General features: G+C 34.5%; 2 protein-coding genes across 2 annotated transcripts; one reads left to right on the top strand and one right to left on the bottom strand.

Annotated features, from left to right (window-relative positions):
- Positions 1-68: 68 nt before the first annotated feature.
- LOC132315018 (protein CANDIDATE G-PROTEIN COUPLED RECEPTOR 7-like) lies at positions 69-1,708 on the bottom strand. Its single transcript, XM_059813774.1, has one exon. The coding sequence runs from the start codon at positions 1,588-1,590 to the stop codon at positions 259-261; it is 1,332 nt and encodes a 443-aa protein (XP_059669757.1). The 5' UTR covers positions 1,591-1,708; the 3' UTR covers positions 69-258.
- A 12,341-nt stretch (positions 1,709-14,049) lies between these two features.
- LOC132314568 (uncharacterized) lies at positions 14,050-16,111 on the top strand. The gene has a single exon (XM_059813413.1). It carries the CDS (start codon positions 14,050-14,052, stop codon positions 15,913-15,915), a length of 1,866 nt encoding a protein of 621 aa, XP_059669396.1. The 3' UTR covers positions 15,916-16,111.
- The last annotated feature ends 1,354 nt before the right edge of the window (positions 16,112-17,465 follow it).

Here is a 17,465-nt window from a genome sequence, read left to right as displayed (position 1 = left end):
AACAGAGCAATTTCTTTCATAACAGTAATTTTCCCGGTCAGTATTCACAAAATCAAACAAGGAAAGCACAAGCAAAATTGAAAGAGATTGCTCATTATGTAAGTAAGTTAAACAAAAAGTTAATGAATTAATATATAAAAAAAATTAAAACATCTGGTATCTGAATTCCTATTTTGAACTTGCTAGCTCTATCACGGTTCCATCTCCTCAGGCATGGTACAGGTACCATCACAGCTCTGCAATCACCAAAAGGAGAAATTACAATTCAAATTCATCTTCGAGCTTCAATGCCTCAGCTGCAGCTTCCTCCTCTTCATCATCAAGTGCAAAATAAGGGTTGTGCACCTCAGGCCTAAAATTGTATCCAGTGAAAACATAAAATCCAAGGGTAACGAATTCAGAAGCCACGACACTCGTCCACTGATACTGATACGAAGTAATCGTCTCCAAAGCATAAACCACAACCCGGGTGAAGTAAATGTAACAGATAACAATAACATAATACTGCCTAAACAATGTCAATTTCATCAAGTTCACAGCAGCCTTCCCGTCAGTCTTAGCCGCCTCGCGCAGATTCTTAATCGACCACACAATCGGAAACAGAACAGCACAGCAGCAAATGACATCAACAAGCAAGAACACTTGCTTCCAAGTATACAAGTCATGCCCATACGGACCACTCTCATCAATTGCCACCTGAGCCACATTTGCAACAACTTGCAGTGGTATCACAATCATCAAAACCTTCTTTTCCCTGTCTTGCAAATAGGGTTTCAAGAATGACCAGCCAGTCCCAATTAACACAATCAAAGTGAACAATGTAATTCCCTTCAAAAAGCTAAATATATAGAACAGAATGTCCCATCCATGGGCAGAACCAGTCCTCTTGATAAACGATTTGTCCTCGGTCTCACACAACAAATTCAAAGCTTTCAAAGTCACCACAGCGAGCATGAAGAAATGGATGTGGAAAACCGACAATCGTTTATTGTAAAGAATGAATAGCCAAACACAGATGATTGTGGCATAGATCAAGAAAAACACGAAGTAAATGGAAGGTAGAATTGTTTTACCGGCAGACAAGTAATCGCGATGGCCTGATTTGGCGTCGAGATTGTACATAGCAGATTGGACGTTCATCGAGACTCGGAGAAAGGGAACGCAATTGGTGAAAACGAGAGAGAATTGATTCGAATCGGTGACTTTGAAGCTGGTGTTGATTCGATCGGTGCCGTTGAGCTGGTTGAACGCGAAGAGTTGTTTAACGACATCGGAATCGATAGGGCAAGCGATTTCGCCATCCCGGAGTTGATCGACGACGTGAATCCAGGATTCTCGGGTGCAGAGGAAGAAGCCGACCTTGTCGGGGTTGGTGCGGATGTGAGGGTTAGGGTTTGAGAGGGAGATTTGGGAGACGTTGAGGTCGAGACGACCGTTGTGGGTGAACCCGAATTCGTCGAAGGGGATGGTGGATCGGTCATCGGAGCGGATCTCTTTGAATCGAATCTCGGCGACGGTGGTGGTGGTGGCGAAGAAGAGAGCGACGGTGAGGGTGAGGAGAGAGAAGAATCGTCCGGAATTGGCTGCCATTGTTAGCGGTCTCTCACTTTCTCTCTCTAAAATGCTCAATGGTTATGGTAGAAGAAAGGTGAAGAACGCGAATGCCATGGGATTCAAAAATCCAAATATTTTGAGCTTTTATATTGGTCTTAGGTTGGGCCAAGTCAATAAAAAGGGTTGGGTAAAGTTGGCTAGGATTATACGGCTGTGGGTGTTTTGATTCTGGGCTTTCACTAAAATCAAAACTACAGGCAGGTTGTGCACCATTTATGGAGTCCATTTGAGTGCACCATTCATTCATTCATTGAAATTAATATAATTTACTATTCATATAATTCTATTCGCTCGTAACACAGTTTGACACGCGATGATACCTGATTGTCATCGAATCGTGTAGTGTTAAAAATAACAGGTAAAGTATAGTCACACCCCATGTGATTTTGCAAGACGATATTCATATGAGACTTACATATTTTTTGGATAAAGACACGCCCCTGAAGGTTAAAAAATGAACAAAGACACCCCCTTTACATGAAAAATTGACCAAATTACCCTTTAACCGTTTAGGAGACTTTTTTAACTTTACAATTTAATAAATTGGACCAATCTACCTTCATGAACAATTTATGCATAAAAAAAAAAAGTAACCAAAAAAAAAAAAAATTATATTGTTCACTTTTTTTTTTTTTTTTTTTTTTTGTTATTTACTTTATAAATGTCTCAACTTCTTAAAAATGTAGACGTCTAAAATGATATTTTGATCCAATACATATATTTCAAATAAATTATATTTTGTTATTACTTCTTTTCTTTTTCTTTTTTATTTTTAATTTAAGATGCTTAATTCTTTCATCTAAAAAAATTAAACCAATCTCTTTTCCTTAGAAATAAAAAAATGGTACCAGTATAACTTTATGCTTTTTAAAATATTATGCATTTTCCAACATAAAAGGGGAAAAAAATAATAATAAAACAAAGGGGGAAAAAAAAAACAAAGGCATGCATAAAGTTAAGATGCATAAAGTTATACTGGTACCTATTTTCTTTTATGTTGGGAAATGCATAATATTTGATATGTAATTTAAGATACATGAAGTTATACTGGTACTATATTTTTTATTTTTAAAGAAAAGAGATTGGTTTAATTTTTTTAGATAAAAGAATTAAATATCGTAATTTAAAAATAAAAAAGAAAAAAAAAGAAGTAATAACAAAATATAATTTATTTGAAATATATTTATTGAATCAAAAAATCATTTTAGATGTCTATATTTTTAAGTTGGGACATTTATAAAGTAAATAACAAAAAAAAAAAAAAAAAAAAATTGAAAAGAAAAAAAAGAAGTGAACAATATAAAGTTTTTTTTTTTTTTAATGCATAAATTATTCACGAGGGTCAATTGGTCCAATTTATTAAATTATAAAGTTAAAAAAATCTCCCAAACTGTCAAAGGGTAATTTGGTCAATTTTTCATGTAAAGAGCGCGTCTTTGTCTATTTTGAACCTATAAGTAAATTTTCTCTAAGTATCCTTTTACTAAATCTCAGGGAATGTGACTGTACTTTAACCATAATAATATTAAGAGAACAAGCACGTGAAAAAAACAAGCTGAAAAATAGATTGGACCAAGCTTGCTTATTATTAGAAAAAGAGGAGTACTCTCTAACAAAATTGACGCTTCCTAGACCGTTATGTTGTTTAGCCCGGGCTTTTGAACTGAAATGAGTGGAATGCCCTAACAAAATGGAAAAAAAAAAAATATTTTAACATTTCAATTTTATTTAATCATTACTTTCTTCATGCATTTTAACCAAGTTTAAATTTAAGATGTCCGATTTTATAATATTCTCGGAATGTTCCCATTTTCCACCATATTTGTCCTGGATATTTGACCTAATTCACACAATTTAACGATGATATTTTTTTTAATCCAATTTTATCAATGCAAGCACTATGTGCTATAAATTGCTGATATTTATTAAAGGCTGAATTTTTTTCCCCCGTAAGTATCGAAGGCTGAATTTCCATCCAGTAAAAAAAAAAAAAACACACACACACATAAAAGGATGTGATATTGATAGTTGATGTTCTTATACACTATTTCACAGTCATTGTTTGAAATGGGAGCAAAAAATATGCAAAGCTTATATGATCCTTGGCGTCTTGTGACTGAATGGCTTATAGTAAATGGCACACTGACAGCAGAAATGCAAAATTCAAGTATAGTTTGCTGATCTTTTAATTTGCTGTAGAACTGTTAAAAATGTTGTTCTGTGACTCAACCGAGATCATACAGACACAAAGTACAAGTGGTGGAAGTTAAACACATCTACTAACCTCTAATTGATTATCATTTAATCCCCATTCTTGAATTAATGAGTTCAATAGAGATTGGTGCATAACCATTTTAACCCATATCTTTCTTTTCTTTTTTTTTTTTTCTTATTTTTGGGTAAGTCCAAGGCATTCAAAAGACAAAAGACCACCAAGCCTACTTGAACATTGTTCATTCTATCATGTATTACACACTTATCAGCTACACTCAAAGGTTGGCAACACAACATATCATAAAGCATTCATGTTAGCTCTGGGTAAAGGAGAATAAAGGATTGGCGTGGGAGGGTTCAAAGAATGAGGAAGGGAGGTTCCATTCATCGGCAATTGTCTCTGCGTATGGGCATTTCCATATCTTGGCCGGATGGTTAGATTTGTTCCTGAAGATTCAACCATTTCTTTCCATCTAACCATGGTATACAAAGCTTGCCAAGGTAAGCTTCCAAATCAGAACTCTACTTGATTTTAATTTCTGTCTCCAATTTGAAGATGCCCATACTAGGAAATCATTCCATGAATTCGGGCATGTATAAAATCCACATTTGTCTTACATTTTCTGCCAAATGAATCTTGAGAAGGGGCAATGCAGGAAGATATGATCATGGCTTTCCGCTCCTCTTACGCATAAAATGCATACATTTGGTTGCATTCTGTAGTCCATAACAGGCTTGTGTAGCTAACCATAAACAAAAATAGAGTTTGGGAATCGATGGAGAGAACCAGACTAATTTGTGCCAATGGACCTTGATAGCTGTTGGTGAGAGGGCTTTGAGTGTGTGTTTGAGGGAGTAGGCCTTAGTGGGGGATGGAGTCAATTGAACAATGTCATCATGGGCTTGGTTTGGGGGGTGGGGGGAAGGTTTTGAATATCGCAGTGGGGTGTTATGAGGTTTGAGATATGCCATGGCCAATTCCATTGGTTATTAGAGATAACATGAAAGACTTTCATATGTTTGTTGCATTGTTGCCCTGAAATAATTGGCCACATGGTAGCCAATTGTCGAAGAAGATCATTGTAGAAGTTTCATTGTTCACCTTGTGTTTGACAAAATGCTGAGCAAGTTGTCTATTTTGAAGTAGCTTCCTCCAAAACTATGAGCAGTCATTCAGGATTTTAACTTCCCAAATGCTTCTATTCTTGATGAGATATTTGCATGTCCACTCCTTTCATAAGCTATTTGTGATACCCCTCGATTCTAGAGCCACGGGTGATCAAGTCCGAGCACAGATCCGAGGGATACCAAACAATTAATATGTAAACAAGCAGAAATAAAACTGAATCAAGAACAAATTAATAATACGCTGAAAAAAATCTAACATAAGAATTCTCAAACTTGAAATAAATAAATTAATATGATTTAAAACCATACAACTCGGGAATCCACCTAGTGGACCCCTAATCCCAAATCCTTAAATAAATTTACAGAATTAAAATCCAAAATTTAAAATAGAAAGGAAATCCTATGTAACCGGAAGAGTGAGTGTTTGTATCTGCATCAACACGATCCAGCTCTAAGACTGGTACTGTCGAACACCTGAAAAAATAATAGAGTGGGTCATGCCCACATGCAAGTCCTGATCTATTACGATCCAAACAGTAATCCGATACGCAGATACATCCTAGAAAGACTCAACAATATCTAGAGTAGTCCATATATATATATATAGTACACACTATAAGACGCTCGTTAGTCCAGTAGGTCTGTCTCAGCCTGAATAGAAGGTAACATGCAAATACGCACCCTAAGGTGGGCATGAGTACCTAGACCTACCATGGTCCTGAGACTCAAGCTCATACCATGGCACATATAATAAATATATAAAGTCCGTACTCCTCCTAATACAGAATATCATCCATCTGTGTAGTGGTCTGATATCTATATAATAAATCCATTCGGAAACCATAGTAGATCATTCAATTCACAATTGATATGACACATGTAGGTGATGGACTTAACCTTTATGGTTAATCCATACCTGAATCCAAATTGGGTCGGACTTAGTGTTTTGAACTAATCCATTCCCAATATAGGTAGGTCTTAGTGTTTTGAACTAAGCCATTCCTAATATGACACCGTCCCATACCGGTTCATATACATCCATATAAGTGGGACTTAACCTTTTTATGGTTAATCCAATTCAATCCAAATTAGGTAGGATCTAGTGTTTGAACTAATCCATACCTAGTATGTCACCGTTCCATATCGGTACATACAATCCTCTAGTTCACGTAGTTATTAACACAGTACAATTATTTATTAACCACATCCCAGAATAAGCATAAATATAGTTTAGCACGTATACAACCAATTTATGCATCCAATATAACATTTAGATATCTCATTACAATTCTTTACATATATGAAGAGACTGTACAAATAACCCCTCCAGCTAACCCAGTTGACGGAAACAGTATTAGATACAAATCAACCATAATCCATTATATGCATAATTATCATTTAATACCTATAACAAGTCAATATGAATTATTACAGAATCTAACCATCACATTTTAATCATTTAAAATGCTAATACACGGCGTAGTAATCCAATCCTCCATAAACTCCTTAAATTGAACAGAATTTATAAAAGAAATATATATCAACTAATTCCAAATCAAGAATCGATGGTTACAAGCACTTACTATTCTTATACTTCTGTTTAGATATAATTAAACCATAAATTATATATACCAGAAAAATTCCAAGTTCCAATAAATGGTTTGAATGTTCAAAACAGTTAGCAGCTCCCGATTTTTCTTAAATTTAATTTGCTCCAATTCTTAACCCAATCATGGATTAATATTTTCCATAGTATAACGGGTTTATTCCAAACCCAACAACAATTTAAAACAGCCTAAACAAAATTCCAAGAACCTATACAGACCAAACAGTGCACAGAAACAAAATTTGGTGCATTCAACTGAGAGCAGGCTCATTCAAAACAAAGAGCCTGCTCTATTTTTTCAAAAGAGCCTGCTCAACTAATCTAGGAGCCGGCTCCTAGATGCTAGAGCCGGCTCCACCTTACTTTGGAGCCGGCACTAAGGTAGAAAGAGCCGGCTCCTCCTCTTCTTAGAGCCTGCTGTCCTCCCCTTAGTTGCCGTCGTCCGTTCTGCTGCTTCTTCTTCGACTGCGGTGTTTTCCAGACCTCTGTAAGGTTCTTAATGGTTGTTCTAGGGTTCAATCTTAGTTCTAGGGTAATCTTAACCCATTGATATGCAACCACGATCTGAACTAGACACAAGTCTTACAGCAACGATTACATAATTTCTGATAGTAACTTTAGACAACTTACAACAGATTTATTTAGTAAAACTCAAAACTATTTTAAAATCTTGTTCTAGGGATTAAACTCATTCTCAGAATAATTGTAAGGCATTGTGATACCCCCAGATTTCCGGATGCGGGTTGGCCAGGCCCACGCCCGATTACCCGAGGATATCAATCAAATTAGTAATAATCGAACACAGAATATAATTAAGATAAACATGAGTAAATAAAATTCGCTGGAAAGAAACTAAATGAAAATCCTTTATTAAAAACTTCAGAATAAATCTTATAAATAAGAACTAGTCTGTTACATCCAACTTCTCTAATTATAATACAACTCGGGAATCCATCTGGTGGACCCCTAATCAAAAGCCAATACTGGAAAGCGAACAACTAAAAAGAAGTCCACTGCTAAACCATGAAGAACCCCCCCTACATCGTCGGTAGAATAAGTAGTCGTCTCTGCTCAGCACGAACAAGCTCTAAGACTTGGAACCGTCCGTTACCTGAAAAATAATAGTGGGTCAGGCCCACGAACAAGTTCTATCCTAACTATAATCCAAACAGAGACCTGATACGCAGATACATCCTAGACGTCTCAAACATATTTATATAGTCCGTAATAGATAAATATATATCCACACTACAGGACTCTCACTAACTATGCTGAGGGTCTCAACCTAAATAGAATGTAACATGCAATACGCACCTGAGTGGGCATGACTACCTAAGCCTAACAGGGTATACCTCAACCAACATAGCTAGCTACGCATCCTACTGCATATACGCACCTTAACCGTCGACTATGAGACTCAAGCTCAAATCGCGGTATCATAATTTATATATATAAATTCCCATCCAAACCAATGTAGTGCCGCTCAACTGATTCGTTGCCATGACATGACATAAAATTAGGATTTAAATGTTTTAATTAAATCCCTACTCCAATTATATATATAAGTTCATTCCAAATACAATGTTGTGCCGGTCAATAGTTCATTGGTCAAGACACAACATATAATCAGGATTTAAACGTTTTAGTTAAAACCCTATCCATCCTAACGCAGAAATATAAACAACCATCCAGTATGTCGTTCAACTGTTTTAGTTGACAGGACATGAAACCATGTAGGATTTAACTGTTTTAGTTAATCCATTCCGTATGTATGAATGGGTAGGAATTAGCGTTGTGACCTAATCCATCCCTCCGTATGCCACCGTCTCATACCGGTGCATATATGCAAATGATCCGTACATGATGCAACATTATAAGTAGTACATCAAATAAAGTTCACAGTATCCATATAGTTGATAAACACAGAGTTTAAACAAGTTACTAACTAAAAATCCAAAATCCATCCATGTCATTAATCAAGACAAAGTTTACTAATTTGTCAAGTTAAAATCCAGAAGCCGTCCATGTAATTAACGAGACAAAGTTTAATGTTTCATCTAGTTAAAATCTAGAATCCATCCATGTAATTAACGAGAAAAAGTTTAATGTTTCATCAAGTTAAAATCCAGAATCCATCCATGTCATTGATACTTTAATTTATCTAACTTAAAGTTCAACTAACCCCTAATACAGTCCAGCAGTTGACAACATTATCAATAGTAAAGTGTCAATTTATAAATTCGAGAATAATATAATTTAAACTAGAAAACCAACCACGCATATTACATTCAGTTATATTTGCGTACAATCTTACCAATTCTTTAACTTGCTAGACTCACAACAAGCAGTTAAATATTCCCTATCCGGTTATAGTATGCGATTAAATAACTAACAACCCAGGGATTGATATATTACAAATCCGATACCTAACAGAGCATATTATACTAAATTACATTTAGAGTATAATCATACCAACCCGTAATATTTGCTAGAACAGCAACCTACAGTTAAATCCTTCACTTCCATGGACAACATACAATTAAGCGATTTAAATTTCATGATGTCAATTTAGCTTAATTGAATAAACTAACCATCCTGGGACTTAAACATGTTATTTAAAATTATAAAGAAGCCCAATTACAATTCCAGATTTGCCCCACAGCCCCAAAAATTCAAAAAAACCTCAGAACTGCACCTATAGGTGCATTTTTTGCATGGAGCCGGCTCCCCACAAGAGGGAGCCGGCTCTCCCACAAGGGGAGCCAGCTCTCCTTGCCTTAGAGCCGGCTCTCTCCTTTGGAGAGCCGGCTCTCACTCATTTGAGAGTCGTCTGCACTTCTGCAACTTCTACGGCATTTTGCCTCGTCTTCGGTCGCTTCCACCTCTTATGTTCTTCTTCTATACTAAACTTAGGAGTCTTATCTAATCCCAGTATCATCCCCATGGTTTTTTTACAGTGATTAGAAGCAATTACAATAACCAATAACAATACCAATTTAGCATGCTTAAAGAAACGAACTGAACTAAACATGCACTAACTGTAATAGAATTTAATTCAACACTTTCAGATCATCAATATAGCATATTGTAAACATATAAATCCCAGTTACTGATTAATTAAACCCTAGAGACAGTCTAAGGATGCATAGAACACAGGTAACAGGAGAGAGAAAGGAAAGAACTTGCCTCTTAAGGTTTCAGTTTGAAACTTTTAACCATCCTTTGTCTAGACTTTCCGGCAACCCCTTGAGTGTCGTCCACTCCTTTGTTGCCCTAGGTTCAACCCACGAGCAGCACTCCTTTTTCCTCTCCTTGATTCAGCTTTGGTTCATAGCCGAAATCCTAACTAAACTCTCTCTGTTTCTCTATGTCTCTGTACGCAAACAGAGTTCTCCAAACCCCTTTGTAAACTTATAACAATATATATATAGACAAATATAAACCCTAAGTCTACATGTAATGAAAACCGAAAACCCAACTAAAACCCTAGTCGGCCAAAAACGTGATCCATAAAACTAAAACCCTAATTTAATATTACAATTATAAATACTAATGTAACCGAATTAATTCCATTAAATAAACCAGTAAACCATTTAAAACAATTAAAACAAGTAGTTCAATTAAAAGAAATAAAATACACTTAAATAACATCATTAAACAAACCACACAATTTAAATACAATAATTAAAACAAAATACAAACAATAAAAAAAATAATAATAATTCATTTAAGTAAAATAAAATAAACCACTATTCAATAAACAATTTGACACATAGAAACAAATTTAAATTCCAATCTTATCCTTTTGAAAACTAGGGTTATTACAGGCATCCAATCATATTACTAATCTCAATAAAATAGGCTTAAACGTAAAAGACACAAATAGCAGAAAATCAACCAGTATGCAAAACAGTTAACTCACTGAGATCAAATAAATTCATATCTGCATGGAAAACATGTTATTATGTTTGTGTCAATCCATTTTATCTTTTATTAAAACCCTGAAGTCTAACCAGGCATGCACAGAACACGAATTAAGGGGAAAGAATAGAACAGAGACTTGCCTTGAATTTCAGATTTGAAACTTAAACCACCGTCTATGAGTTCTCCGTCAACGTTGTCGACTACTGTTCTACACCTCCGGCGCTCTTGGTTCAATCCAGAAACAACCCCGTTTTCCCCTTGAACCTCACTATAAATCCTCAAAGGTCTACTCTCTGTTTTCCTACAATTCCTCACTATTGCACTCTGTATTTTCTCTTTGTTTCTTAGGTACGTGAGAAGAACTTTGTGTACTTTTATAAAACCCTAAACCCACATTAAACTATATATTTATAGAACCCAAAATCTTAACCTAATTCTAATTCGTTTACCAACATGAAAACAAAACCCTAACATCCATTCCCTAACTATGTCGGCGACATCCGTGTAAAATAAAACCCCCAAGTTACCATAAAGAAAACAGTACATTAATTAAATAAAGTAATTAAATAAGTACTAAAAAAAAATCAATCAGGTAATAAATTCAAGTTACATAATCCTAAGGCAATTAATTTAAATTCAAGAACAGATATGAACCAATTTCATAAAACCTATATTCTAATCCAATTAAACATGCATAATTATTTAATTTTATGTGTTTAATAAATCCTGGAATTTCCTAGGCATGCATAGAAACACGAATCAAAGGGAAAGAGATAGAAGAAGAACTTGCTTTAAACTTTCGGATCGAAAGTTACACTTCTTCTTCCTTGATCTTCTCTTTACATGGTTTTTCTCTTCATTCCTTCCTTAATTTTCCTCCTTCCCTCTCTAATTCTCTCTCTCTCTAGAATATATCACGTGAATATCTCTAACTCCTTTTTACAACTTATAACTATATATTTATAGGCTAAATAAAATAACCCTAACCCTTTTCTAAATCCAAGTCAACTTAAAAATTATATATATATATATATATTAAAAAGGTAACTAAAATATGTTACGTATATAATTTATGTATAGCTTTATTAAATAAATAAATTATACACATCCCATTATTTATTAATGAATTATCTAATAATACTTGAGTCAGGCACGGACCTGCCTGTAGACCAGGGGGGGCGAATGCCCCCTCTGAAATTTTTTTTTTTTCCTATTATATATTACACTTTTTTTTAGAATATATATCATGCCCCCCCTGAAATTTCACAAATACCCCCATTATTAAGTTCCCAAAATATATACTGGCCCATCGACCTTTTCTCCATCGACCTTTTCTTCTCGTTGTCAGAGCTTCTCTTTCATCCAGGCACGGACCTGCCTGTAGACCAGGGGGGGCGAATGCCCCCTCTGAAATTTTTTTTTTTCCTATTATATATTACACTTTTTTTTAGAATATATATCATGCCCCCCCTGAAATTTCACAAATACCCCCATTATTAAGTTCCCAAAATATATACTGGCCCATCGACCTTTTCTCCATCGACCTTTTCTTCTCGTTGTCAGAGCTTCTCTTTCATCCTCGGGACCTCGCCTAGCCCTTATCCGGTCGCTTCTCTCTTCAGTCTTCACTGCTATTATTCCACAACTTTGGTCTCTGATCTCTCAACTTTTACACTGCAAATCGAAGGTATTTCAACTGATCTTCTTCTTTTTTTATTGGTTCTCAAATCTCAAGAACTGATTATTTGCTCGATTTTGGTTGTTGATTTATCATTTATGTGTTAGATTTCTGTTTAAAATGAGAATTGATCATTCGTTTTCAGCCTGTAATCTAAATTCGTATGTTGTTTACTGCTTAATCGTTCTTGATTTTGTTAGTGTGATTTAGGTTATGTAACTTATGTGCCTTTTCATGCTCTTTCTCGTCTTGAAACAATTAATTGACTAATTAATGTGTTAATTGCTAATACAACAACAAAGAAATATATATAATGAAGATTCAAGAATCGAAGAAGATCTGTTGTGTTCACTTTAATTTTTTTATAAATTACTTTTATATAATAAATCAAAATAATACATTATGAGCACCCACCGTCTCAAGAAGCCACAATGAAATTAGTGTTTATATACTTTTTACTTTAATAATAATAATAATATATAGAGAGAGTCAGACCGTCATTAACTTAAAAGGAATAGCTGTAAGTCTCAACTGGCTAACAAAATATTATGTAAACTATGTTATATGTACATAAGTTTGTGTGTCAATCAATGTGGGAAGAAAACTAACATCCATGAATGTGTTGAATTGTTCAGATAGGCAATGCATATGTAGACTATGAAACAGAATACACAGGATTAGAGACTGAGAGAGAGTACATGATTTTATTGCCTTATAATTATATATCAGTCTTTATAATTTTTTTTTCCCTGGAAATATCAGTCTTTAATGGGCTTTCTCTCTCTCTCTGGACGACACACACATGAGTCACATGACACATTTACATTTCAGTCTGTCTAGTTTTATGCTTTATTTACATTTTTTCATGCCTTGCTTTTTACTATCTAGCTTTCTTTTATTTTATTTGTACCTTAACTTTAGTCCATTAATTGCACCTTTAATTAATTTCATTTACTTTCATTTAATGTAATTTCTTTTATTAGCTCCCAACCTCTTGCAATTCTATCTTATAAGAAATTAATAAAATTTATATTTCATTAATTTTTCTACTCCATTTGAATATATACACACATACATGTATACAAAACTTAGTTGCTTTGTATTTTCAATTGAGGAGGCATTAAATGATACTGGGAGTCTGGGAGTGTTCAGTGTTGCAACTTACAAGATTAAGTTCTTTTGTATAGGTACTCCCTTTGGTTTATTTTTTCTAATAACAATGCATATGCAATTTCTAAATGTTTAATTTCTTTTTTTATTTTTATTTTATTATAATGCACAACAACACAGGCGCACAATCTATTATAATATGCAATTTTTGAATGTGTTTATTTTGTTGATGGGAAATTGATCACTAAGAAACCAAACTAAAATGTCGTCACTCTCTATAGGAAATTGATCAGTAATGGACAAATTTGTGACAAGAGGGTTGCCACCATCTCTAAGAAGAGATGATGGCTCTTCAAAGATAAGTGATGTAGAGATCAACCTTGAGGATCTAGCTGCAGATCCTGGACTACGAACTCCGATATTGAATTACCATCCCGATATTCGAGATCAAATTCGGAGAGCATATTTACTAAAGGGTCCTTGCCAACCTAAAAAATATCATTTTCCTTATAAGAGTTATGGGCAATGCTTACGACGATTCAACCCGGCATGGTTTGATGCCTTTTCTACTTGGTTAGAATATAGCAAAGATAAAGATGAAGCATATTGTCTATGTTGTTATCTTTTTAAACCAAAAATCGGAGAACAATCGGGTGGTGATACCTTCGTGAGTGAAGGATTTTCTAATTGGAAGAAGGGTTTGGAAAAACTACAAAGCCACATTGGAGGTCCAAAAAGTGCCCACAACCAATGTTCGAGTATGTGCCAAGCATTAATGAAACAAAAACAACACATTCAATCAATTTTCTTCAAGCAATCAGAGAAGACACGAATTGCATATCGAACACGATTGATTGCATCAATTGATTGTGTTCGACATCTTTTGCGACAAGGTCTTGCATTTCGTGGTGACGATGAAACTGAGGATTCAAGCAACCAAGGGAATTTTCTCGAGACATTGCGATTTCTTGCGAATCATAATGAAGACATTAATGCGGTTACATTGCAAAATGCTCCTGAAAATCACAAATTAACGGCACCTAAGATCCAAAAGGACATTGTTAATGCCATTGCATTGGAGACTCTCAATGTTATTATCGGAGATATTGGTGATGCTTTTTTTTCTATTCTAATTGATGAATCTCGGGACATATCAACAAAGGAGCAAATGGCTTGTGTTTTACGGTATGTGGACAAGAATGGGCATGTAGTTGAACGTTTTGTGGGTCTAGTGCATGTTTCTGATACCACTTCCATCTCACTCAAGAAGGCGATTGATGCTTTATTTTCTAGACATGGGTTGAGCATTTCTAGATTACGAGGGCAAGGTTATGATGGGGCTAGTAATATGCGAGGTCAGTTCAATGGTCTCAAAACTCTCATCTTGAAGGAGAATGAATGTGCTTTTTACATTCATTGTTTTGCCCATCAACTCCAATTGGCTCTCGTGGGTATGGCAAAAAAACATGAGGATATTGTTTCTCTCTTCACTTTTGTTGCTAATCTTATAAATATAGTTGGTGGTTCATGTAAACGTTGTGATATTCTTCGAGAGAAGCAAGCTTCTATAGTTACCGAGGCACTTAACAATGGTGAGCTTTCAAGTGGGCAAGGCCTAAATCAAAACACTTCTCTTAAACGAGCTAATGATACACGTTGGGGTTCACATTATGACACTTTGATTAGCGTGACTATTATGTTTTCAGCTATTGTTACTGTACTTGAGACACTTGCAGAGGATGGGTCATCAGAAAAAAAGTTTGAAGTAAATCTTTTATTGGAATTTATACAATCCTTTAACTTCATATTTTGTTTGCATTTGATGAGAGCTGTTTTGGGAATTACAAATGATTTGTCAAAGGCACTTCAAAGGAAAGATCAAGATATTGTGGTTACTATGTCCTTGGTCAAATTAAGTAAGGTCCAATTACAAAGGATGAGGGAAAGTGGATGGGATTCTTTACTCAACGAAGTTTCTTCTTTTTGTGTGAAACATGACATTCCTATTCCTAATATGGATGATACATTTCTACCTCGAGGAAGACTACGACGTAAAGCTCATGACAAGTCAAACTTGCATCATTATCGTGTTGATTTGTTTTATTCCATCATAGATATGCAACTTCAAGAGTTAACTAGTCGTTTTTCTGAAATGAGTTCCGAGTTGTTGCTTTGTGTGGCTTGTTTGTGTCCGGATGATTCATTTTGTGCTTTTGAAAAGCAAAAACTAATCCGCCTTGCTCAATTTTATCCCAAAGAATTTTCTTCACATGCTCTCATGAGACTTAGTGATCAACTTGAGAATTATATTGCGGATATGCGTTCTAATTGCGAGTTTGAAGGATTAAAAGGGATTGGTGACCTTGCGAAAAAAATGGTGGAAACCAAAAGAGACAAGGTACATTCACTAGTTTATTTGCTTGTGACATTAGCGTTGATCCTACCAGTTGCAACTGCTAGTGTAGAGAGGGCATTTTCTGCTATGAATATCGTAAAGAACCGATTGCGCAACAAAATGGGAGATGAATGGATGAGTGATAGCTTGATAGTATATATTGAAAAGGAGATATCTAGTGGCATGGATAATGAAGTTATCATACAACGTTTTCAAAATATGAAAAGTCGTCGGGGACAATTGTGAATGTGCTCAATGATTCAATGAACAAAAAAAATATTTTTGCTTATTATGATGATCTGAATTGTAAATGTGTTCAATGGGATCCTTTTGTTGTTTTTGGGACGCGTTCCCCTTTTGAACGCCTTTAATGAATTTGCTTAATTATTAAAAAAAAAAAAAAATTGTTATTAAAAGGACGCCCCCCCTGACATAATTTTCTGGGTCCGTCACTGACTTGAGTTATCATAATATTATAAAGTAACTTAAAATATAACACGTATCAAATCTATGTATATTTTTATTATTTAAATATAAAGCATATAAATCAGATTAAATATTACTATCCAAGTTACCATAAAATAATTAATAAATTACTTTCCCTTTTATATATATTAAAAAGGTAAGTAAAATATGTTACGTATATTATTTATGTATATGTTTATTAAATAAATAAATTATACACATTCCATTATTTATTAATGGATTATCCAATAATACTTAAGTTACCATAATATTATAAAATAGCTTAAAATATAATACGTATTAAATCTACGTATATTTTTATTACTTAAATATAAAACATATACATCAAACTAAATATTATTACCCAAGTTACCATAAAAGTAATTAATAAATTACTTTCCTTTTTATATATGCATATAATATATATCTATATATATACATACACAACTATCCATGGGTAATAATCCATACACATCCAACCTTCTATCCAAGTAGTCCATGGGACCCAATTGGTTGGCCCATTACTACTAACCATAACTATAAAAGAAAAATAAAATAAAATAATAAAAGAAAAGAAAACATTTAATTTATAATTAATCACCATTTAAGTACATAATCTAATTAAATAATTAACACATAGACAAATACAAATAATACATAGACACATAATCAAATAATTAAGTAATATCTAATTCAATTAAACATATAAGCAATTAGTCAAATAATCAATTAAATAATTAAAAATACAATTAAAACAAATAAATAAATACCGAGACTATCCTTTTAAAATTAGGGGTATTACAAGAAGAGAAAACGTTGAAGCACCCGTAGAAGTGGGTGAAGGTTCAGCGGGACAGGTGTTGAACCAGTTGTTGCAAGGTGCCTTGGGAGCCGTAATCGTTGCTAATCCGCAACCGGCACTGAAAAGTACACATTTAAACCCCTTAAGCTTGAGTATTCTAGGACCTTTATCTATCTTATTTACCCGTTTTAGTACTTATTTGTGTTTTTGTCTATTTCAGGTCAATAATGTTAAAATGGGCTAAAAATGAGTTCTTAAGGCCTTTTTGGAGTCAAACTAAGTCTTAGCGATGATCCGGAGCAAAAAGAGGCTGATTTGGAACAAAAAGAAGCTGATACTGAAAAGCTGAAAAGTTGGATGGATCGCAGAAAAAGTTGGATCGATCGAACTTTTAGTTGGATCGATCAGAAAAGTTGGATCGATCGAAAAATAAGTTCGATCGATCGAAAAAAGTTGGATCGATCGAACTTTGCTGGCAGCGAGCTGTCACTTTTCCGTGCGCGCGCGAGTTGTCACCCACCATATAGTA

Source organism: Cornus florida, unplaced genomic scaffold (genome assembly GCF_030987335.1).
Source record: "Cornus florida cultivar Cherokee Brave unplaced genomic scaffold, ASM3098733v1 CherokeeBrave_3.0.0_Hap2_Chr06, whole genome shotgun sequence".
In the NCBI taxonomy this organism is placed as follows: domain Eukaryota; kingdom Viridiplantae; phylum Streptophyta; class Magnoliopsida; order Cornales; family Cornaceae; genus Cornus; species Cornus florida.
This window is presented reverse-complemented; position numbering and strand designations above follow the sequence as displayed.